This window comes from Parus major, chromosome 19, assembly GCF_001522545.3.
Source record: "Parus major isolate Abel chromosome 19, Parus_major1.1, whole genome shotgun sequence".
Taxonomy (NCBI): Eukaryota; Metazoa; Chordata; class Aves; order Passeriformes; family Paridae; genus Parus; species Parus major.
The window spans coordinates 2,299,357-2,324,001 of record NC_031787.1 but is presented as its reverse complement, the minus strand read 5'-3'; the positions used below and the strand labels follow the sequence as shown (position 1 = coordinate 2,324,001).

The 24,645-nt window shown below is 45.5% G+C and overlaps 1 protein-coding gene across 4 annotated transcripts in view; it reads left to right on the top strand.

The window, feature by feature from the left end:
- The window catches only part of CLIP2 (CAP-Gly domain containing linker protein 2), a 57,687-nt gene that overhangs the window by 9,823 nt on the left and 23,219 nt on the right, over positions 1-24,645 (top strand). For all 4 annotated transcript variants that reach the window (XM_015646927.3, XM_015646926.2, XM_015646925.2 and 1 more), the window contains exons 2-4: positions 494-707; positions 15,691-16,229; positions 21,513-21,637. In XM_015646927.3, coding sequence (XP_015502413.1) covers positions 596-707; positions 15,691-16,229; positions 21,513-21,637 — 776 coding nt within the window. In that variant the 5' untranslated portion in view covers positions 494-595. The remainder of the gene's footprint in view (positions 1-493; positions 708-15,690; positions 16,230-21,512; positions 21,638-24,645) is intronic.

The following is a 24,645-nucleotide window of genomic DNA, read 5'->3' as shown; positions in this document are numbered from 1 at the left end:
GTAAGGAAAGGAGCTGAAAATCCCATCTCAGACACTGGCTTCATCCTTCTTTCCCTGCCAGTTTGGAGAGGCTGCCCTGAGGGCTGGTGAAACTCAGGGCTTTGCATGAAAGGTGGTGCCTTTTGTCAGGGGTCTGACAGCACAACTGAGGCTTGGCAGGTGCTGAACTGAGCCTTTAGAATTTAAAATCAATCAAAAACATTTCAATGACTCAAATCCTAAACTTCAGGATTTTAAAATTTTAATTTTAAACTTTTTAAATTCTTATTTAATGGCTCCGGGAAGTTTCAGGTTTGGCTCAGGACTTTGAGAGTGATGAAAAAAAAAAGTAACATGAAGATGGGAGATGAGGGAAATATCACCCTCATTTTTTAGGAGAAGAAATGGCAGGTTCTGACTTTTCTAGGGCTGTGAGGACAGAGCTGGGCACTGCTTTCTGGTCCATGCTCTCCCACTCATTCTCCATCTGATTTTTTGTGCTCTTCTCTCCCAGGTATGTGACAATGGAAGAAGAGGTGCAGCATCAAGAAGCCTGAACATCAGGACAGCTTTGAGACACTGGCAGTAGGAGCCTGAGATACAGGGGACAGGAATCATGCTGAAACCAAGTGGACTTAAAATCCCAGGCAGGGCTGGGAAGCACTCCAGCCCAGTGGGACGAGCATCAGGGACCACCACAGCTGCTGTCACCACTGGCTCAAAGGAAGGTAAGGGCTCCATGCAGGGGCATCAGCTGAGCCAGACTGCCTGGCTTGGAGGCAGTGCACTAGTGGAGCCAGTGAAATGTGAAATTCCCCATCTGTACGTGGGCTGATGGATCAAAACAGGGTGAGGAAATGGGCTCCCTCTCCCAAGTAATGCACAAAACAGGCAAGTTGTGCAGTGGGAGGGAGACAGATGGATCCCCTGATGTTTAGGGCTGACAGAGGTGCCTGTACAGACACTGGCATGGGAAGAGCTGGGAATTAGGCAGATGGAAACCTCCCCCATGACCTTAAACACTGCCCTGTAGCCATTGCTATTGGCCTGTGAGGATGCAGGAGTAATAACTGAGCACTTAAGGTGATTTGGCCTGTGCTGTTCATGTCAAATTAGTGCCTTTGTTCAAACAGAAACATTTGAAGCCCTAGGATTTGAATAATGACTTCACATACCTACACATGCCTTGCTGGTGTTGATTTATATCCAGTGTATACATAAACTGTGCAGACTGCCATTATCAGTATAATTAACACTTCAAAAGTAGTTGAGGGGGTATTTTGCTTAGGATTCATTTTTCTGGCTTATTAGCTGGTGGGTTGTTTTTTTATTATATATAATTTAGTAAATATTCAAGATGGGAGTTTTGTGTGTCATATTTTTCATTTAACTTTGTTAAAAAAGGCTTTCTTCTTGCTTCTGGGGAAACATGTCAGGATGATGTATATCCTATCAAAACTTGTACTTTCACTACATTACACTTTCATTTGAGAAGGTCACTGGTTGCTTTAGATCTGTCAACCTTTTGTCCTTATAATTCAGGCTACTTTCTACATTCCTGGTTACTTTACTGTGTGTTTCAGTCTCTAAAATACAGAACATTTAGCAGAATCAGGAAAGCCCTTTACCTCTTAGACAGCATTTCTAATCAAGGGGATAATATTGGCCAAAATTTGCTTTAGCATGGTCAAACAAATTAGTTTGGGATATTGATGCTGCAGAACGAGGGTCACAAGACAATGCTGTCTCTTGACAGAGTAATGCAGAAGTGTTAATTATTTAATCAAAACAAAAAAATACCTGTCTTTGAGGTTCTGTTTTGCTTGTGCACATTGGGATGATGATTCAGGCACAACCTCTGCACAGGATGTTCACACACAGACTCTCCTTGCTGCTGAGCCACTGGCTCTGCTCTCTTATTACACATCAGGGGCTGTGCTTTGCTTGTGGATTCTTCCAGCTGAGCTCTTTCCTCTTTCAGTGACCAACAGTGTGTGTGTATAACCTCTGCCACTGTAAATTCTTTCCCCAAACAGTAGTGTAAAAGCCACAGCTCTAACTTGGCTTTTTGAACATCTACAAGTCTTGTTTGAGGGGCCAATCTCTGCTTGAGGTCACAGGCAGAGTTCCAGATCCTTTGGTGGGATACAGCACTACAGGGATTGGAAAGGTGCTGCTCTTCCCTTGCACATTGGTCCAATTATTACCAAATGTTTGGATTGCAGTTTTGTGTGAATGGCTTTTAATATTAGAAAGCCTGATTTCTTTATTTTGTGCCCAAATCTAAGATACTGAAGTATCCTTTTATTTTTTTTTTTGCTAGAGGGAAGCATAAATTGACAAAGGAAAAGCTTGATAGGTTTGGCTGTATATTTTGAAGTTATTTTTCTGACCTTTATTTCTGAATTTCCCTGTTGTTTCTCCATACCCTCAACTGTGTTTGAGAAATGAACCTGAACTCCAGTGATGTATCTGTACAACTCCCTGTTGTGATTCTCTCAAGGTGCTTGGGCCTGGATTTATAATTGCAGTGTGACATGGAGTTGCTTTCAGTTGATTTAAATCACATGAAAAATATCAAAATGAGAGAAAAGATCTGAGGTTTCTCTTCCCCCCACAGCTTTGTAGTGGCATCTCAGCAGGCACAGTTGGTGCATGTCCTGTGGGATGAAAGGGTCAGTCAGTGGCAGGGTGAAGGCAACCTCTGGGCTGAATGCAGTGCCTGTTCACTGGAGTTCCTTTGTGCCTTGTTCAGCTCCAGCCATCTGTCACCAAGGGACGTGCAGCCAAGTGCCCTGTGTGGCTCCAAATGCAGTCTGGCCTTTGCTTGAGACGTTCTAAGTTTTATTCCTGGAAAAAAGTGGGCATGGAGAAGGGGAGAAGTCTTGTGATGGTGGGTTGGTACTGAGTGACAGATGTACTGCTGCTCCTCTGCCTCTCAGGGCAGTGCAGGAAGCTTTTGGAAATTGTGGAGCTGCTGGAGCAATCAGAGCACTGAGCCATTCCTACCTGGAAGGTGAGAGCAGAGCACAGTGGTGTTAATTAAACAACTTGGGCTGGGTGTTTAGCAGTGGTTGGGCTGGCAGTGTTATCTCTGACACCTTCTCACTCAGTGTCCTGCTCAAGAGCTGCTCTGTGCCCCTGCATGGGCTGTACCTGCTTTTCCTCCTGCAGATCTCTCAAAAACGCCTCACACTTTGATCCTCTTCCCCTCCCATAAGTTTATCCTAATTTTATCTTTAATTTTGTCTGCACAAGTGCAAGTGGAGGTACTTCCCTTTATTCTTACTCTGAAACACACAAAGTTGCTTTGATTTCTCCTTTCTCTTTTCCCCAGTGTTCTGTCCGCATTCTTTTGTAGAAAGCCAAGTGTCTCTTACTCTCTTCCTTCCCCAGGCATGGAGATTCCTCTTCAATATTTCCATGTACTCTTGACAAGTCACATCTGAGGTACCAGAAAGGGGGTGGATGCAGATGGGAGATGCTGTGTGTGCAGAATTTCACAGTTCATGGCTGTGGGTTTCTAGAGACCAAATGTGCTGTAGTCACACTGAGCCAGCTTGTCACACATGCTCTATCAGAGTTATTTTTCCTGAAAACATATTCAGAGTCAATTCAGCTTATGGAATATCCTACATCCTCTTTGAGCTTTCCTTGAGTGGAGAATTGTTGTGTCCTTACCTGAGCTGGTGCTCTCAGAGCTGTTAGGTGTAAAAGCTTTTGTGGTGGTGGTCTGGGTTAGGTACATTGGCTTGCTGTGGTTGTGGGCTTTTTTATAAAGAAAACAAAAGTGTCATTCCCACTGAAAGTCAGTGGGGAACTGGCAGCTGACATGGACTCCTGGAAGAAATCAGCCTTGAGTGTTGTCCCTGCTGGCTATACCCCTCCCTTCTCTCCTATAAAGCTGGAACAATGGAAAAAATAAGTTCTGCTGCTTTGCAGTAACTATTTTCCTTACCCAGACTGAAAATTCATATCTAGCTGCCTTAGGAGAGGATTTCCCACCAATGAGTTGGCTTATTTCCCATATTTCAAGTGAAGAAAGTCACTGCTCTTGAGCCCACATTCAAGAGAAGTTTCTGTGCTAAAGGTGTGGGTCATGGGTAAAGGGCTCAATATAATATTTAGATTTCTTGTTACAAAGCTCTTATGTCTCCATTTCTTTCTCACCCTCCTCCTGGAAAAGCAAAATCCTGCTTTTGCAAGATGGAAAGAGAATGGAAGCTGTGATGAATGGGCCCACAGAGCCCTCCCAGCTGGTGGAACAGGTGAAAGCTGCTGGGAGGAGAAGCATTCACATTTCAGAGTGGGTTTTGTCTGCTCAGAGCAGTGTTAGAGTAACGTGGTTGGAGGAGAAATTTGCTTTTCATACTTCATTTGGCTGTCAGCTGGCTCTAGTGTTTGTTTATGGTTCTTAAATCTCCTGTTCAATTAAAAAAATCTAGCAAAGACAGGGGACAAAAGAAATGTTTGTATTTACAGGATCCAGGCAACATTGAGACTTCAGTGCTTGAGGCAAAAAAGCTCAAACTTGTTTTCTGTGAGACTTATGTGCATTCTGTCAGAATCCAGCATAGACCTCAGATTTTACAGATGGATCCTGTCTTTTTGAATGGGCAAGTGCAAGTATGTCACATGAATTTCATGTTTAGGCATGGCTAACAATATCCATACTGTTTTTCAGCAGTTACCTGGTTTTACTGCCAAAATCTATGCTTTGATTGCTAAACTACACAGCATATTTCTGGGAGCCTGGAAATGCCTTCTTGTTTTCATATAAGTCTTGTGCATTATTTTTGATGAAGAAAAAATGCACTAGGCTAATAATGTTGGCATAATGTCTGCTTCTGCAAACACTGTGTGTTGCTTTTGTTCACTAAAAAGAAAAGTGAAACAGACTGTAACGCTCCCAGGGCCATTAAAGGGAAGGGGATGACTGGTTCCATAGGGTAATTAAACTAAAATATGCTGTAATGAGGGTTTGATAAGCCTGAGCTGGGTATCAGGTCCCAGTTAGTTGCATTTGGGTTTTGGGTACTGAAGGGCTGAGGCTGGTCCCTCCTGAGGGACATTTACTGCTGTGCCCCAGGGCTGGGTTTGCATGGGAGGGTTAACTTTTTTTTTTAAAAAAAAAATATATTTTCTAGAAATGTGATTATGTTCTGAGGGCTGCTTCTAGTTTGAGACTCAGCAATTCTGTGGCCAAGTCTCTTTTTATCTGTACCCTCCTCAACTCTGCTGGAGGACCCTAAATCTCACCATCACCTTAGCTCTCTTGTGTATTTCCTGCCTTTCTCTTGCCTTTCCCAGTGGAAAATCTTCATTCCTTTTTATTTATCTGCCACAGTGTTAACAGCAACATCTTGGTAAATTAACTTGGAAATCAGTTGTTTGCCCCTCGAGTTTCTCAGGAGGTTTTTTAAGTTAAATTGACCAGATGCATAGCAGTAAGAAGCAATTTCTGTTGCTTCTATAATTTTCTGTGGTAAAAAATAGAGGGAGGGATGGTGTTCTTCATGGGGAATTTATGCCTCAGTAATAAGAGAGAACTTGGGGAGGTTTTTCTCAGGTAATTATTGATAGTTTGGTGGCATCTTCACACAGGTTTTTCTTTAATAAAGCTGCAAGAAACTGCTGAGGCTCTCTGATTTTGTAACAATCTATTAATTCTAATTCTCAAATAAATGTTAAAGACACTAAACCACTGTTTTGTCTGCAACAAAATAGGATTGTAATGTCCAGAGCAGCTGATTGACTGGCACAGACATAGGGACCTAATTCTTGTCTGTTCAAAGGCTTTGTGCCTCTTGATTAATATTAACTTGGGGTGTTACGTGCTGGTGAATTGAGAGAAAAGACCCCACATCATGGGGCCAGGGGCTGCTGTTATTTCTAGCAAACATTTGGTTTTGCTGTTTTGCATCATGGCCTCATGGAGTGATCAGTATTGTCAGCTCCTGTCTGAGTGCTGTCCTCAGTTAAATCCATGCTGCAACCCTGGGGTCGGATTAGTGATCCTGCTGGAAACGTGTCACTGGTGTTGGTGAAGTTTGATTAGTTCTTGCTTTATTTTAATGGCTCTGTGTGTACAGGGTCTTCAGCTCCTTGGGGAATTAGGAGGTTGAGATGCCAGAGAGGTGTTTGAGGATCAAATCCCTCTGTTAGGTGTCAGCAGATTCACACTCCCTTAGTAGCCAGAGCTGCTGGATCTGCACAGACCTGGTCAAGGAGCTAACAGGTGGCTGAAAGAAAACAAGATTGTTTTCAAGGGCTGAACAGGAAAAACTGCAAATGGGAGTTGCTGTTTTGCTGATCTGGGGCTGAGGTACAGCTGAGGAGTGGGAGCAACCATGGAACAGCTCTGCTGAGGGATCAGTAGAGCCTGAGTGCGTCCCCTCATCACTGCTGTGGCTGTGTGGAGTGCCCTGTGTGGAGGTTATGTCCCCCTTGGACACAGATGCTGTCATGGGACCCTGTATATTTGTTCTCATCCTTGTGGCATCACCTGTGCCAAAGTTTTCTGGCTTGGTTGTGGACCAACCACTTGGCTGTTTGCATGGGGCTTGTACTCAGCTCACACGTGCCTTTCATGAGCTGCTCTGCTTGCCATCCTGCACTCTGAAATACCTTTTGTACTGTGATTTTTGAAGGTGCTGGTTCCTCCACCCTTTCTGGTTCCCCTCCTGAAGGGAAGAAGTAGCTTTGGTGGCATTCCTCTCCCAAGAAATGATTAAATGCATTCCAAGCAATATAAAAGGACATTGAATCAATCTTAGTTTAATCAGCTTTACAGGTAACACATAGAGATAACTGTGAGTCTGCTTTTAATTGTCTTAATGATTAGATACTCTTAGAAGGATTTGATGTAGTTAATCCTTAATATTCAGCTCGTTCATTGTGGATGAGGCACACACCAAAGACATATGGAGGTCAGACGCCCTCCTGCTCTCTCTGTCTGTAGCTCTTCACACAACAGCAGGGAAAGAAAATCTGCTTCCCACAGATGTTCAGCTTATGGAGGTTGGAATATAATGAACTGAATCCTGCTCAGCTGGGCTGGTGTAAGTCTGCAGTAACATTGCTGTGGTTATGCCCATCAGAATAGGGATGCAGCTTTGGGGCGGGATCTGCTCCTTTCATCCAACATTTAAGTTGCCCATGTCATTTCTGGTGGTCACTGTGGCTTAGATCTCTTGGGTTTGAGAGCACTTGCTGTGGGGGTCGATGTTTGTGTCATAGCTCATGTATTTTAGGATCAGATCTGGATCATGGTCATGTTTACTTTCCCAAAAAAAAATAAAAATAAGACACCCACTGCAAATAGGTGACTTGAGTTTTCTGCAAATGATGCCTATTCATGTACAGCTCATTGCCTTTTGAATTGGATGCTTAGCTGTTTAAGCCAGGTATTTGGAATGAAGTAGATGACTCAGTGTTAATCTACTCTCAAATATCCTTTTTATTAGATTAGGCAAAGCAAAGGCAGCCCAACAAACTGCATTCTGCATAGCGTGGGGCTGTGTACAATCAGTCCATTGTGTGCTGTGTAGCCTGCTCTGTGCATGGATGTATGGCTGTAGGAATAAATGGCTGATGGAGTGATGAATCAAAGCTGTGTTTAGTGCAGTGCAGCCCCAGGATTGTGCCCAGGTTTGCTTGGCAGTTATGAGGTGGTCATCTTTACCTCTGCTGTGATTCCTCTGGGGTGCTGGAGATGGCCCCTGATCTCCCTCTTTCAGGTGTTTCTTCTTCTCAAAGAGATGCTGTAATTGTACTGATGTCATGTTTCTACTGAGGAAGAGGAAAAACTACATGCAAGGGAAAAAAGCCCAGTGCTTGTCTGTGTGCTGGTACCATCCCAGTGGCTCAGACTCTTTCTCAGCACAGCTGGTCACACTGAAAATCAGCCTCTCAGATAAGGAGCTAACAAAGCATCCTCCTTCATTCTTACATGTCAGGTGTTAAATTTTTGTGTTTCTCCCCTTCAAGAGTAGCTGCAGAGAGGGCATGAGGAAATACCATTTGTGGCTGCAGGCTGGCAGCTCTTGTAAAGAGCAATTGCTGTGAAGATTATCCTAACTCCTGCCAGAGGCAAGCAGAGCAAAGTAAAATTAGAAAGTCAGAGAAAAGCTTGTGGTTGTACCAAAGAAATATTTCTGAGATTGAGCAGGTCGAAATGAGAAGTGGTTATATGTCAAGAGAGGAGGAGTGAGGAAGATTTTACTGCTGTGCTGTATTGCTCCATGTCTAGCCCTAATTGTGGGGAGATTCCATGGTGCCAGCAGAACACTTTCCGCCTGAGCTTGCAGCTCCCAGTTGCACAAATGTACCCAATAAAGGATGCTTTGAGCCTGAGCTGGGGGAGTGTGGGCCTCTGCCTTGCTCAAAGTGCAGTGAGAGCACAGGTGTGAGTGGCTCATCACCTGTCACACCAGGGAAAACACTGCCCTGGACTCCAGCTAACCTGACCTGGCTGAGGTAACCAGATCACTGAGCACTCCGAGGATGTGTGAGAGGTTATAATGCTTCCTCCATAGCTGGAGTAAATACTGTGCCCTCAGGCAGTCTGTGCCAGAGCTGGAGTCAAACTAGACTGTCTCCTGTCATTTAACTTTCCTTTCCCATGGATTGTTAGAGCTGCAGTCGATCTGCTTGTGCATGGCTTCTCAGGTTATGCCCTATGAGTAAATACCCTGAGCTATGCACACACAGCAACTTCTCCTGCATCTTGTTCCCTGTGCAGGGAGCTGCTGGGATCCCCTAAACTGGCTCCAGTCTAACCAGAAAGTAATAATTGCCCTCCAGACAGAGCCAAGCTCTTTTTGGTGTCTTGTCTTCTACATTTGATTGGGACTGAGCTAATGCTATAATTTCTGAATGAATAAGTCAGTGGCCTTCCTGTGTGCACCTGCTTGAGCAATGTACTGCTTGGCTGCTCACCTCAGCTGGTGCTGTAGGAATGGTCCCAGAGTCCATCCCAGTGGGTTTTTATGTAGGAATGATGCCTGAGCAAAATTCCAATATGTAAAAAGGCTATGAAATGTCAAAACCCTGCTGCTCAATTACTTCTTCTGGTGGAGGGAAAGCACTATGCTTTACTTGGCTGCTCGTTACAGTGCTTGGTTCTCAAGATAAATTTCTCCAGTTCAGAACAGTCCCAAGACTGCTGCACTCTCTCTGCTAGTGCCAGTGTTCTGCCTGGGAAAGCGTTTATAAATGTCTTATTAAAGACCTGTGTCTGCCTCCTTTTCTTTCTTTTTGTCATTGGATCAGCTCAGTGAGAGCAGCTGTCTTCACTTCCATCACAGCAGCCCCCAAACCACACTTGTGCCGTACAGATTCCCACAGAAACGGCAGACAACTGTGCTGTGTGTGTGTGCTGGGGTTTGTGGGCTTAGGCTGAGCTCCTCCTCGAGCTTCTCCATGCTTCTTTGGAAAGAAAAGGCTCCAAGGAATCAGCTTTGTGCTAGTTTTATAGAGAACTGAACATACGGTGTGACTGCAGCGAGTGGGAGCTGCTGGAGGGAAGCTCCCCGTGCCAGCCAGCAGCTTTTCCTGTAAGTATCTCCCCCCTCCCTACTTGCTGTTTTTGCTCTTGGGGCCACCTCATAGGTTACTCTGGGCTGCTTTCTAATGCTCCTTTCTTAAGTCTTTCATTACTTGCAGTGCAAGGTGTAACCCAGTTTGGCTATGGGGCTAGTGGGACAAAACTGAGTGAGTCTTCAGAGCTAAGGGCTTGCTTGAATGGAAAACTGTATTTTCTTGTGAGAATAAGTTATGGTGAATAAAGTGAGTAATGCTTCTGTGTGGAATATTCTCTAGCTGAAGTGATTTTTTTGTTTATTTAAGGAAAATGGAGACTGTTATTTTGTAATACACCCTGGGTTACTTTAACGTACTAACCTGGCATTTATTAAATTCTAGTTTTGCAGATGTGTCTGTATGTTATTTCTAGAGATGAGGGGTGGCACATGCTGAGGAAGAAGATATGGGTGCTCCAATCTTTGTTAAACTTGCAAAGCTGTTAAAATTGTGGGATTTTTGTTTTCATTATTTTCAGTAAAAACAGGGTGCTTCTCCAGAGATGTTATGTATAGGCCCTGCTTTAAGGCTGAAAAATGTTAAATAGAGTATTGAAAACTGAATGTTGAAAGAATATGGTTTAAAAAGTAATAATTACATAAAAATTAAGACTGCAATCTTGAGATGAATAGATCCATCCATATGCTGCAAGGTAATTATCCCTCAGTGAAAGAAACCTTGTGTATTTTCTAGTAGTCACTTGCCTCCCTTGTGCCTTGTACTGCCAAAACCAACCTGCTTTGCATATTTCGTTGAATACAGTTGTTTACTTGAAAAGAACTTTAAATCCTCACACACAAATATAGAGTTTTGCTGTTTTTTTCTTTTCAGAATTATAGTAGATTTGATTTAGATTGTAACCCCCCCCAGCTCCTCCATCCCTCCCATCTCTAGCAGGCACCAAGAATGTGTGTCTCGCCTGTGGCAGAGCAGATTTTGTACCAGTCAGCATCTTGAATGAGACCTTTATAAGAAAGCCTTTGTTTGGGGTGTCTGAGGTTCACTGCCCTTCCCAGCTGCCTCTCTGGAGGCAAATATTTGTCTCAATGGGCATCTCCTTCCATTCAGTGCAAGACAACTTTGCAGTGGTCCTTACTCGGTTTAGCTTCTCATTCATAATTCTCATTCTTACTGTCTTCCTCCTCACTGCAGTTTTATTTCTGGATATGCCTCCTCTCTTCAAAGGAGCTAGACACGGGGATGCTGAAATTGTATCAGATCTTATTATCCATTGGGGTTATTCCTGGGAGCAGCAGGGGCAGTGGATTTTCAGGGTGCCAGATGCAGAGCTTGCCTCTGTGCCAGATCACGGCCCCAACTGTTCAGCTTTGAACTTGCAGAGCTTTCAGTCCTTGTTTCCAAGTCAGCCATAAATCTCTGGGGCTCCTTCCTCCCACAATGTGCTGCCAGGCAGTTGGCTATTGTCTGCAAAGTATTGCTTTTTATCCCAGGCACCTATTCCCTCTCTGTTTCTGCCTCATCCTGCAGTTGGAAAGGGCTGTGATAAATCCTGCAGAAAACAGCTACCTCATTGCTGGGCTTGATAATTTGAATTTCGTTATGGCAATGGGATGGCTTTCACCTGATTGCTAACAACATCATGTTTATGTAATCCAGGTTGCTTTGAGAAGCTCAAATCCCCATGTGGGCACCTAGAAATTCCATGTGGCAAGGCCTCACCATCAGTGAGTGCTGTGGAGGCAGCAGGCACCAGCCCTTCTCCCATGGGAGGTGCCTTCCCTGTGCCTGTACAGCTGCTGATGCTGCCAAGGGAAGAATCCCTGTCTCCCTGCACAGGTGGCAGCTCCTGGAGGTGCAAGGTTGTGCATCCTTCCCTCTTACCTTCTATCTAGCTGCTGTAGGTGGTAGGGAACAGATGCTCTGGACTGTCCTCTGAGGGGAAACTCTGATGAGCTCTGTTCTTCATCAGTGAAGTTTTGCAGTGCCTGGAGATGAAATGTCATTGCAGACCCAGAGAAACTTACACAACTACAGTGTAAACAGATGAGTAAAAACCACTGCACCAGGAGCAGATGGTTTTGTGGCTGTGAGGACAAGACCATTGTCCTCCAGCTCACAGTGGAGGGTGGTGGGCTGTTGGATGGGATGGGATTATCCAGCACAGATGTTTGGTGCCCTGAGCAGGGATAGTGTCTGACTGTCATCCCCACCTCATCATCTGAGCATTGAACCAAGCAGTGAGCCAGGCTGCTCTGATGTTTCCAAGTCTCAGTAAAACCAGACATTATTCCTTTCAGCTGGCACCCCTGTGGCCAGCAGTAGAATTTTCCAACTGACAAAATCTTGGCTTCAAATGGGCATTTCCAGTCCCCTGGTCTCAGGACTGTCCTGAAGCCCTGCCCAGGCTGGGAGGAGCAGCCCAGAGAGTACCAAAAGTTTTTTTGACCAGTCTGGGTTGCAAGGCTGCACTTTGAGATGCTCACAGACTGCACAGCTCGCTGCCCTGTCACAGGTTAGTGGCATCTACAGCAGGGGCCAGTGACATGAAGGTGAAATGTCTTCAGTCTTGTGACAGTGGCAGTTCTGCTGGGCTGGGGCACCTTTTGTTGCAAGGTAGTGGATGAGAAGTTTATTGATTACCATTGAAAAGGGGATGCAGCCAGCAGTGGGTGGGCAGCTCTGTGCTGCATGTCAGGCTGTCTCGTGATGTGGTGATGTTTGAGGGTAAAAACCTCTGAAAATTAAAATACAAAAGGAAAAAGACCTCCTTTAGGGGCACTGTAAAGCTCTTCTGTAAATACAGTGTTTGTGCTTATTTCTCCTTCCTTCCTGATACAAGACCCTGCTCTGGAGTCTCTTCTTTTTTGTTTGGTTGTGGTTTTGAGTTTTTTTGTTGTTGTTTTGTCGTTTTTTCTTTGGTTGGTTGGGTTTTTTTCTATGTGTGTTGTTTTTTTGTTGTTCTTGGGGTTTTTTGGGGTTGTGGTTTTTTGTTGTTTTTTTTTCTTTCCTCTTTCTTTTAAATCTAGTGTGCCTCCATTTTATCAATTAACTGCTTGTCTCCTGATTCCCATGGCAACACAACAGGCTGTTGCATTTCTGAGTCCTTTGGCAGTTGTGGTGCCTGGCATGTGCCTTGGGAGCAGTCAGACTACAAAAGGGTTCTGCAGGGAGTAGGAAATAACATGGGCAACACTCACTGTGCCCTGCTTCTCACACTAAACTGCTCTTCCCTTCCTCTCCCTCCTCCCCTTCAGATACAAGTTTCCTTTCCCCTTTGTTTCAGTTGCCTGGTGTTAAGAAATGAGCAACTGGAGTGCTGTGGGAGGTCAGAAGATGTGGAGGGAGTGAGGGGATGGATGGGTTCAGTGGATGTGGCTGAGCATGTTGTCAGGGATGCTGCAGAGAAAGCCATTCCTGCTGATGCTGCAGGGCAAGTGCTCTCTTCCTCCCACTTCAGTTTCCAGAGCTTTCTTGAGGTGGGGGGCTTCTTCCTTCTGTACTATACAAAGCTTCTGTTCACTCCTTCCTACAGCAGTTTCCAAGAGCTGGAAGAATCCATGCCCTCTTTGCAGAAACCCTTGTGCTTGGAGGGATTTTGGACACATGGCTTTCATTGACACGGTAACAAGAGCCCTGTGAACAGGCTGAAACTTCAGTTAAACTTTTCACCTCTCCAGCTCCTGGCTGGTAGGAATTTGGCTTCTGAAGTACTTGTGCCCTGTCAGTGTGGGTCCCTAAAGCTGATGGGATGAGTTTTCAGAAAGAGCTCTAAGCACCAGGTTTGCTGTAGTGGTTAATATGTCAGCTTTGTGAAGGCCAAAGGGAAAGCAGAGATTTGGAGCTGGGTAAGAAGTGTGTTTAGTGGATGCTGTGACTCTGATTTACAAGCTGCTGCTCAGCCCTGGAAGCTGTGACCTACAGGAAGCCCATTTAATCCAAAAAGAATGAGCCAGCTAATGAACACAATGGGATTGTAAAGTTGGAAAGCCCGAGTGGAAGAGATCCTGCTCACTGCTTATTGTGTCTTGGAGCCTGGTCCCAGTGAGAGAAGGAAGGCAGTCGCTCCTGTCACAGTCCTGACTAGCAAGTGAGGTCTGTGCTGGACAGAGCAGCACAGGGAGATCCCCTTGGATCAAGCAGGAAGAGCCTTTCTCATCTCTGGCTTCCAGGTGAGCTGCTGAGTTAGACCTTCAGAGAGTTCCTGTGGCTTCTTGGTTGGCATCAGCAGGGTTGGGGTAGAAAGTACCCAGTTTGTTCTGTTGGGTGTGTTTCTCTTGCATAATCCTTCTCAATTTCATACCTGAGATCTGTAGCCTTGTTTTGCTGCTTCTTGGAACTTTTTTCTTAGTGAGTTTTTTGGAACTTGTTGGAATTTGTCTGGGGAGTCTGACTAGAAAATGACTTTTCTTCTTCAAAACAGCAAATACAAGTGACACAGATCAATAGTCCAACTCCTTAGGTGCCTGTAGGCTGGGAAAGCTCAGGAATCTTTCATGGCAATCCTCTTGGGTGGATTTCCCTTCAGCTGTAAGAAGTAGCTGGAGAGTGGCAACACCGATATCAGGTCTCTGAGAGCAGTGTGCCACCAGCTGCTCTCACTTTTGGGCTATCCTAAGATACTCATGGCATCAAAATCAAGTTACTCATTTGCCTTCTGGAAGGCTGGTGACGAGACAGCTGCCTGGGAGGATCAGAGCTCAAGTCTGCTTGGACTACTCCAGATGCTGTCTGACCATCTATTTAATGGGTTAGTAAAATCCAAGGGAAATGAGTTCAACTTGATCATGGTTACTCTTGGCTTCTCTGAAAACCTGCTGCATAAAAAAGCCCATTAGCTGCTCTGTGGTTATTATTTCACATGTGGGTAATGAAAGCCATGTAAAACACAAGTTTCTACATTGTGGCCATAATAAACAAGGTGAACCTTCAGGCAGTTCCTTATTTACATCCTGTACTTTTGAATAATTCACCTCATGCTCAAGAATAATGATGCTTCTGCCTGCACTGCTCAGGAGCCTGGAATAAGATTGTTTCCCTGAGATGTAATTACTGTAGTTCAACATACCTGCCTGTCAGACAGGCACCTAAAATGAACAAGAGTGTGTAAAGTTCCACTAAAATTTTAGCTTTTGGGAGAAGATAGTGTTGCATCAGGTATCTATTGAACTGTTCTTTATTTTTTTCTTGGTCCAAATCAGTTTTGAAGGTGTTTGCTCTTGCAGTGAAATATGAGTCTAAATGCAGTTTTAAATCCTGCTGCATTGTTTGTTCAGCCTTGGGCAGCCTTCCTGCCTTTCTTTCCTTGAGCTTTGCTGCTGAAGGGTTTGCTGTCCTTCCTGTGCCCATCATGGGATTTACTTGAACATTCCCTGTGTTTTATGCTGTGCTGATCTTCTCAAGGGTTGTTCCAGCTCCAGCCCAGCGTGCTGCTTGGAGATACTTCTGCTCAGGAGAGGCATTTGTACAATCACACCTTCCTTGTTGCTCTCTTCTTGTTCAGATAAGGTTCAGACCAGGCAGAGGTACTGCTTCCAGGGGCCCCACACTGGTGCCCATAGGAATTTCTCAAGTGTTGACTCTGGAGTCTAATAAGAACCAAAGTGTCAAAACTGGTCCCTCATAACACACATGATTTAGCAGAAACTAAGTTCTTCATGCTATTGTCCTGCTGCTCTTTTCTTTCCTCTTTACTAGCAAAGCTTCAAAGTATCTTGGTTTGAGAGCTTTTATGTTTTTCACTTTTCTTTCTAGGAGCTGAGCCTGATCTGTCAGGCCCATTACTTGTGGAAATGCTGTGGGCTGAGCCACAGTGATGGCTGAGGCTGAGCAAGTTTCACACTTCGTTACACATAAGCACTCAAGTTTGGCTTGTCTCTGCAGCTGCTCAGGGTGTCCTCTGACAGCCTTCTCTGATAGCAAACATTTCTTTATGTTTGTTCTGTGTGAGACCTGCAGAAACTGGGCAGCAGGTGGAGAATCTGTGCAGATTCTGATCTGAGGAAGGTGTGTGAGTAATGGCATTGCTCAGGTTTAATCTCCACAGGGCGCACACCTGCAATTTCAGTTGTTGTCCCAGATGTTTCCTTTCTGTAAACACCTTTTCCTGATGTTCTGGCTTCCTTCTAGGATTTCTCCTTATACCAAAACCTCTTTTTCCTTGACTCACAGGCTCACCTTTACACAAGCAGGGTACCACATCCACCACCAGCGCCGAGAAGTCGGGATCAAAGGTTGCCGAGGTGGGCGATGATTTCCTGGGAGACTTCGTGGTGGGCGAACGTGTCTGGGTGAACGGAGTGAAACCAGGCGTGATCCAGTACCTTGGGGAAACTCAGTTTGCTCCAGGCCAGTGGGCAGGGGTTGTTCTGGATGACCCTGTGGGTAAGAATGACGGCTCTGTCGGAGGAGTGCGCTACTTCGAGTGCCAGCCGCTGCAGGGGATTTTTACGCGACCATCCAAGCTGACACGGCAGCCGGTGGCCGAGGGCTCAGGGAGCGACGCCCCCTCCGTGGACTCCCTGACGGCTCAGAACTTGTCACTGCACTCGGGGACGGCCACTCCACCTCTGTCCACTCGCGTGATCCCGCTGCGGGAGAGCGTCCTCAACAGCGCCATGAAGACGGGCAACGAGTCCGGATCGAACCTCTCGGACAGCGGCTCCGTGAAAAAAGGGGAGAAGGACTTACGGCTGGGAGATCGAGTGCTGGTGAGTTCATTGTGGGGTCCCTCTGGCAAAGGACAAGGATTTGTCCCTCTGCTGAGTGTTCCTGGTCAGCTTCAGGATGAGACAAAAGGAGGAGAGGTTTTGGTGGTGAGGTGTGGGATGGAGCGTGGTCTTGGGAGATGCCTGGGCCAGGGAGGCATCAAACGTCTCCAGCATTGTTTGGGATGCTGCTGCATCTTCTGGACATGTCTCCTTCACAGTGGTGCAGGAGAACGTGTTCCAGAGTACCTCTTGTATTGGACAAGTCCTGAACTGCAGAAAGTAGAAATCCTGAACTTTGTGTTGGTGTGTTAGAGCAGCCACACAGGGGGAAAATCAACCTGAGGATCTGTCCTCTTTTGATCAGTTTATTTGCTCCCATTTTCTCCTTTGCCTCTTGCAGGGAGTGGGGAGAGTGTTCAGGTGAGAACTTAAGATTTCAAAAGCAGCAGTCATAGAAGGCAAATTGCAAAGTATAAAATCTGTGGTAAACCTGACTGTTCATTCTGAACCAGGCAAGCAATGGAATGATTTTCTCCAGACTTGTTTCACCCCTTTCTTCTCCTGACCATAAGTTCTCTGGGACAGGACCTGTTCCTTGAACACTCTGCTCGCCTCAGTAGGGCCCACAGGGTGAATTTTGGCATAGCCACAGAATCCAACCTGGGAGCATCTCTCCCCTGGGCTTCTGTTGACTTGTGTTTTGGGAATGCTTTGGGTTTTTATTTTGTTTTTAATGAGGTTGCATCCTTAAAATCCTGCCCTCCCTGCCTGTTAGTTTACCCACCTCAGATGTTATTAGATTAAGTTTCTGCAATGACTTGTTAGTGTAATAAATATCTCCAAAAGAGTGAGCCTGGAATAAGCTTAGTCTCTCACTGGTTTAGAATGTTCAGTTTACAGAAACACCAGGAATTGTTTGCACACAAACATAGAGACCCAGGAAAAGAACAGATAATAGCAAGAAGAAATAATTTGCTGTTATGGTTCATTCATTGTGCTTGGCTTTTATTTTACTTATGGGAGGTGTCAGTCAATCATGTTGGGTACTGGAATACATAAACAATAATTCTGAATTAACTTGAGTTGCCTCAAATTCCTTGAGCAAATCTTTGCTCATCCTCTATGGATTGGTACAGTTTTAATTGTCTATTACTCTCAGTGTTTCCTTTTCTAAAAGAGTATATTTTTATTTGAGAGTGGCTTTTAGATGTATGGGATCCACCAAAGGCTTTTCAAATGAGGGAGGACATGTTTTTATTGATTGCTTGTGATGGAGCACAAGGTTGCAGGGGACCCTTCCAGGTTGGCCAGATGGACACCTGGCTCTCTCTGCAGTCTGGCCTTTTCCTGATGCTGCCTTTCTTTAAGGTCATTAAAGTCCATTATAGCTTGAAGACATTTTTGCTTTTCAGTTACTTCGTTCCAAGACCCTCTCTGACTCTCCAGCACTTACAGAAAGTGACTTTCAGCTTTCCATTAGAAGCTTTCCATTAGAAGAGTTAGATAATATTTGCCTTTGGCACTCAGACTCTTTCCCAGAGATGTAAAAATTGCATTAAAGAGATGAAAAATCTGCCCTGATATTGTAGAACTCATCTCTTGAAGCCTGGCAAATAAATGTGGGACAATTAACCTTTGCTTTCATGACAGTGGAACTTCCCGAAATGGAATAATTGCTGAAGTTGTGTTAATGTGAGGCTGGATTATTGCCTTTCTGTGGGGAAAGAAGGGATGGAAACAGAGCAGTGGAGCATTTGCTGCCTGGGAGGAATTTCTTCTTGGTTTTTTGCCTAAGAAAATGTATTTTGCATTCTTTGTGGAAAGGCCTTCTTAGCAGCTGAACTCATTCCTCCTTAGATGCCATTGCTTTCTGAAGAAGTGGGGGAAGTATGTGGTTTTATTATATGTCAGTCTAAATAAAAAAATAATATAAACTAAAAACATTCCCCTTAGAACAGGTATTCTGCCCTTCAGCCATGCTTGTATTTCCTAACTGGAATTGTGCACTTCAGCATTGAAATGAAATAAATAAGACTGCTCAAGGGGCAGGTTATATCCCAGTGGCAGGTTTAGTTTGCCCCAGATACCTTTTGCATGGGTTCCAGGTTTTTTGCTGGAACTTGCAGGTCTCCAAAGCCAGTGCAGCAGCTGCAGCAGCAGCACTCACAGGCAGAGTCAGTGAAGCAGCATTTCAGCTGACACTGGGCAGGGCTGTGGAGCCTGGGCTGCTGAGAATGGATCCTGGCCTTCCCCCTGAGCCTGTGGTTTTAATCATCTTGTCTGTCTGCTGCCAGTTGTTTTTGCCTGCAGTGTGCTGCAGCTCCTGGCAAATGATGGAAAGCACTCATGAATAAACTAATCGAGTTCTTTCTTCAGTATCCCCCCTCTATGTCCCTGTCACAGCCCTGCTGGGCCAGCCCAGAGCTGCAGAATGATTGAACCTCCTGAGTGAGAATCATTTCCTGAGAAGCTCCCTGGGCAGGAGAATTGCAGCCTAAGCCCTTCTCCTTGGGCAGAGACAGCTCACTGCTCTGCTGCCACCAAGTCCCTGAGCTGTTCCAGTGCCTGAGACTGAAGCCTTGCTGCAGGAAAGGCATGCAAGGTGTCAAGAAGGAAGGATTCCTGCTCTTTATTTTCCTGGTTAACCATTGGAGCCTCTCCCACTTTGTGGAGTCCTAGAGGTGCAGCAATGCAAACAATCACCAGGCATATTCCCTTGTTGCTAACCAGGCAGAAAAGAAGGAAGGATCCCATTCTGTAGTTGTGTCAAGGCAGGATTCTTAGTATTCCACTGCCTCCTTAGAGCTCCATCCCTAAGACCAGCAACTGCTGTGTCATGACTAGAGAGTGGCAGAATGGCAGTGTGGGAGTGATGGATCTCTGTCCCTGTGGAAGTTTGTGACAGGCAATGGGAAGTGCAGTGTTCCAGCTGTTTGCAGGATTCAAGAGACAAGAAAACATCTAGGACTCCTAGCTGGAGCTCTTTCCTCTCTAGATAAGATTTTTTTGCAGGAGTGTGTCGTGTCAGGATAAGGGGAATGGCTTTAAAGTGACAGAGCAGGGTTAAGAGTCAATATTAGGAAATATTCTTCCTGGTGAGGGTGGTGAGGTCCTGGCACAGCTTGTCCAGAGAAGCTGTGGCTGCCCCATCCCTGGAAATATTCAGAGCAAGGTTGCACAGGGCTTGGAGCAACCTGGTGTAGTGGAAGGTATCCCTGCCTGTGACAAGGGATGGAACAAGATGAACTTTAAGGTCCCTTCCAACCTAAACCATCCTGTTTCTATGCAGTGAAACCAAGAGGGAAATAAATAGCCCAAAGCAGCTGCCCTGCCCTGCCACCACATTAACCCTTAGAGGCTGTTTGTGCACACACTCCTAACCATTCATTTAGGCTGAGACACCGCCTGGCCCTTGTCTGCTGGGTCTGTAGTTATCTCTAGTTAAACAGGAGCTGTAAATGGACTGTGGTGGAGCAAACTGTGTTACTAACATGGGTGGACTTGGTATCAAAGACAGCCCCAGGAGGGGATGCTGTAATTCCAGGCTTCCCTCTTACACCACCTCCCTAGGATATTATTTTCTCACTGGTGCCTGACAGATAAATGCACAGAAATGTCTTGCATCAGCAGTGCTGTCAGACTCATTGCTGTGCAGCGCTGACTTGTGCTGTGGGGATGGGTAGGCACAAAGATAAGTGGCTGGATGAAAAGAAACTAAAAATTCCTGTAGCTTCACTTACAGAGGGCTGGCCTGTAATTCCTGGCTGTCTGTTTCTCCCCTTATCCTAACAGCCAGTTCTGGCATTCTCAGATGACATGGTATTTATCCACTCACATAAAGCTGCTGGGGGTCAGATGGCACATGGAGGTAAGCTGTATTTACAGGTAAACCTGACCACAAGCCAGTTCTCCACCTTTCACCAGCTGCTGAACACTGGGACTGTGATGTCCCAGTGTGTGATGGCCACATCTCCCATAGGTACACACATTTACCCCCTGGCATATACAGGTCATTCTTTCAGGACCCACAGCCTTTGCCAGAAGCACTCTCTGTAAATCAAATATTATTGTACAGTGATTTTCAATGCTTGGAAGGACTTGAGGTAGGACCCAGATTTCAGAGCTGTGCTGTTTAGTCCATAAAGGTGCAGTTATTTTTACTCTGGCAAAATTCTTTTTCCCTTTGCATAAGCAATTTTTTTTAGGGATTTAGAACTGGTAAATCTAACATTCCTACCCTGGAATACACAAACCCAGAGATTTCTGCATTCAGCTCTCAGTGTTTTCTGTAGGAAAATAATAATCTGTTGACACCTTTTTATGTTCAATTTAATATTAATAAAATTAGTAACTGCAAGTCATTCCGGATGAAGCTGCAAATTGAATTTTAAAACTTATTTTTAAGCTTTTTTCCTTGAATTTATGCATTAGCAGAGATAGGCTAAAAAGGCTTAGATCTTAGAAGTATGAACCTTTAGAACCACCCTCCTCTTTTCTTCCTTTTCTCAGCCCAAGTGTCTGAGTGGGAGTGTTTAGCTCAGAGGCAGCTGCCACAAGCTCTCAGAGCAATGATCAAAACACAGCTCCCAAGGTTCCTGCTTGCCCTCCTTCTCCTCAGTAAGCTGCAAACTTCACTTTTAAGTGTAAACTCAGGAGAAAAAGGTGTGATTTATTCTTATTTCTCCATGGTGGGGGAATAAACCTGTGCTGGAGGAGGCCTGGCAGTGAGCTGAGCCCCACTCCCATGCAGTTTGCCAGCACTGGGAATTGCTGTGGGAAGTGTAGATAAAAGTGGAACACCTCTATTTTGGGCAGTTTCTACAAGCTGAGGAGCAATGAATGCTTTCCTGCCTCAGCTGTCCTCTTGCTGTCCTGTCCCAGTATTCCCAAAGCTGTTGGCTGGAGGAGCACAGGGCTGAAAACCTGTCAGTGCAGGTGATGGCTCTCCAGGCAAGGCAGGTATGAGCTGTGCCTGCAGGGCTTAAACTCCTTTGTGGCCTCAAGTAGCTTGGTGCAATTAGTTGATACCTTGAAATATGTTTTCATTATATTTACTCTGGTATTTTTCCAGGCAGGCAGTCCCAAAAATCACTTTGGAGTTGTTGGAAAGACAGCTTTAGTGCTGGGAGAATTCGGTGTGAGAACGACCTGCCAATTCTGTCATATCTGAAACAGGAAACACAGATGCCTTGTCCCCCTCTCTAAATACCTGCTCCAGCTTCAGTCCCCTGGTGTCAGGGATAGTGCTGCCACCTCTAATCCTCAACATCTTGTCTCTGGCAGGTCGGTGGGACAAAGACAGGAGTCGTGCGCTACGTGGGAGAGACGGATTTTGCCAAGGGCGAGTGGTGCGGCGTGGAGCTGGACGAGCCCCTGGGGAAGAACGATGGGGCAGTTGCTGGGACAAGGTACTGTGTGTGCTCTGAACCCCAGCCCAGGTCCTGCACACCTCCTGGGGAGGCTGGGGGGCAGGTGCCATCACCTGGCAGGAGAGTTAGGGCTGTGTTTGGTTGAGGGTAATTTTGAGTCTTTTTGCAGGGAGATCAATACAAAGCTCATCACTGGGCCATTTTAAAGCAGGATCAGATAACTTCTGTGAAGGAGGAACCTGAATGGCTTCAGGAAACAGGAGAAAGTAGGGACAGAAGATAACTTGCAGTGGGATTTAATTTTTGCTAGAAACTGATTCTGTTGATTGTATTAGCTCTGCTTTCTACCACACATTCCTCTCATAAACTTTCTTCTTGTGCTACAAGTCCCCCTGTCAGAACTACAAAAGACAAAGATTTTACTTTCTTTTCTTCTCAGTTTAATGTTTTATTCTGTTCTTACTGGGAACAAATTTCCAGAGAACTGAAAGAATTCTGTCCTTGTACTAATTCTGTAGTGCAAGAGGTGTCTGCTGATTGATCTTACCACCTCTGGCTCCATAGGCACCTCCACTCTTTTCCAAAAAAGACCTTGTTAGTACCTCTAAAACTAGGCAGGGACATCTCACAGGCTTGCTGGGAAGCTCTTTCTATCCATGTGGAATTTAGTTAAGGGAATGACCCAGGCCTTGGATCTTGAGCTTGGTGGTGCTCAAACCTGTTATAGAGCAGCTCTTTGACTGTTCTTCAAATACAGGTGCAACTTATCCCTTGTCCTGCACAAGTTCCCTAGGTGGGAAATACTGATGGTTTCTTGGAGCTTCTGAAGGCAGTCTGGCTTTAGAGGTGAGATTTATCTTTCACAGAATTAACTAGGTTGGAAAAGACCTTTGATATCATCAGGTCCAACCTGTAACTTTGAAACTGTGAGGAGCTGAGAGTTCCTGCCTTGTTAAATCTCAGGTTCTGTAATAAAGGTTTCCTATGTTGGGTCAGCCTTGTTTTGTCCAGCAGCCATGTGCTTTCATTTAAATTAAGAGAAAAGCTGTCTTGTTCAATGTCAGGGCAAGAAAGCAGTAAATGATTGGCAGCAGATGGCTGAGTTCCAGCCTGTTCTCAAAATAAAAGAACCAGAATGGTAGAGAATAAATCATGGAGTGAATGCTGCTTTCTTTATCATACAATTCACACTACTTGGAAGATTAATCTTCAGGGTGCTCAGAATTTGTCTCTGTGCATGTGTGAAAGGCAGATGTGAGTGTTGTGCTGTCTGCCTCTCCTCCTCACCTCTGTTGCTGTGTTTTGAAAATCCAACTTTTGGAAGTCATCTGTCTTCTGAAACTGCTGCATCTTGGCTGAGGCACTTCTGGTGTGTGCCCTGTCTGCAAAGGCTTCTCCTTTGTTTCACAGCGTTTAGAGCAAGGCTGCAGCATTGTCCATGTCTGTCCTTTTGAGCCTTCATCCAGCCCTTTGATTTTCTGCAGCATGTGCCCATTTCAACAGCAGTGGTTTGGAGAAGCTAACAGAGTAGAACCAGCTCTCTGTATGGCACCCCTCAGTGGGTCTTCCCTGTTTGCTGTGGCAGCATGGAATTCTTGAGGCTGTGATGATCTTGTCCTGCCAGGATCAGCCTGGGCAGAGGCCGTCCAGGACTCTGGAGTCTGTGTTTGGGTGATGGTTGCCATCTAGTGAGCATCCCTGGCCTGGCCAGCAAGCCCAGCACTGCCTGCTGCAGCTGCAGGAGGAGAGTGAACCCAAAACTGGAGCTGAAGGCACTGAGGCTGCTGGAAGCAGTAGAGGTAGCATGGAGCCTTTGGTGACATTGTCCACCTTTGCTGTCATAGGCAACTCCAGTTGAGTGGGTGGTGAATTGGGTGAAATTTGTGGTGAGACACTGATTTTCTTGCAGGCTCAGGTGTGGATCGAGGGAAGGCCAAAGGGCTGGGCTTTCCCAGCAGCTGTGGCTCTGAATTCAGTGGAGGCTGCCTGCAGGCTGTGGAGCAGTAGCAGTGGCCCAGGGGACAGGGTATCACTGTGAGGAGCCCCTCTGTACATCAGATTTGGAGATTTTTGCTGCAGCTGCTTTCCTGTCTGCACAGGAGACTACAGAGGTGCTGGTGTGGCTTGGTTTGGTGTCAGTTCCACAAAGCCAAGCAAGTTCTACGTACTCATCTCTAGTAATTTAAATGTTACCTGCTTATTTTGCTGTTCTCCCTTCTCTCTCTGCTCCAGTTGAAGTCCTTGCTCACTAAACTCCTAGACATTTTACTTTTGCATTGTTTGTCAGCCTGGGACACTGAAGATTTTTCCATCTATTTCAACATTTCCTGTGCTGTTTTCCACCTGCAGTTTGCATTGACATCACAGCACCACTTTTCTGTCCTGTTTCCTCTCTGTAATGTGAGTAGGGAGCTCCTTCACACTCAGTGAGAGCAGCTCTTGGTTTTCAGATAGATTTATTTTATTTTTTTTTTCCCTGCCAAGTGGTTTGGACCCAATTCCTGCTTCTCAATTATAAAAGTTAATTGCAGCCACTTTTCAATCTGGAACTGGAAGAAAATGAGCAGACAGAGTGATGCAAGTTTGAGCTTGCTAAGAGCTGTCAGAGGCTTTTAAGGGAATTAACATTTGGGATTGTTGTGCAGCCATGAGTACCAGTCTGTGCTTACCCCAGGCAGAGCTGTGTGCCTGCTGGAATTTGGGAAAACGATGCTGTGCAGGGCTTTGCAAGAGGTCAGCCTGTGGTATGGCTGGTTTTTCAAACCCAAGGGCCTGTGTTGGCAGGAAGTCAAGGAGGCTGAGAGATTTGGGGTTGTAGAGGAGCTGTTTAAAGTTTGTTATAGAAAAAAATAGATCGGAGCTGATGTTTAAAAATTAATTTTGTTCTCATCTGGCTGGAGATCAGGCTGTTCCCTGGCCTCTCCAAGCACACAGGGCTCTGCCTGTGACACAGCTGTATGGCTGCCAGCACTTAAAAATAAAAGGGAGTTGAGGAAACAGCTGCTCACATCTGGAGAGAGAGAAAACTTGTGCTAGGAGAACTGGAT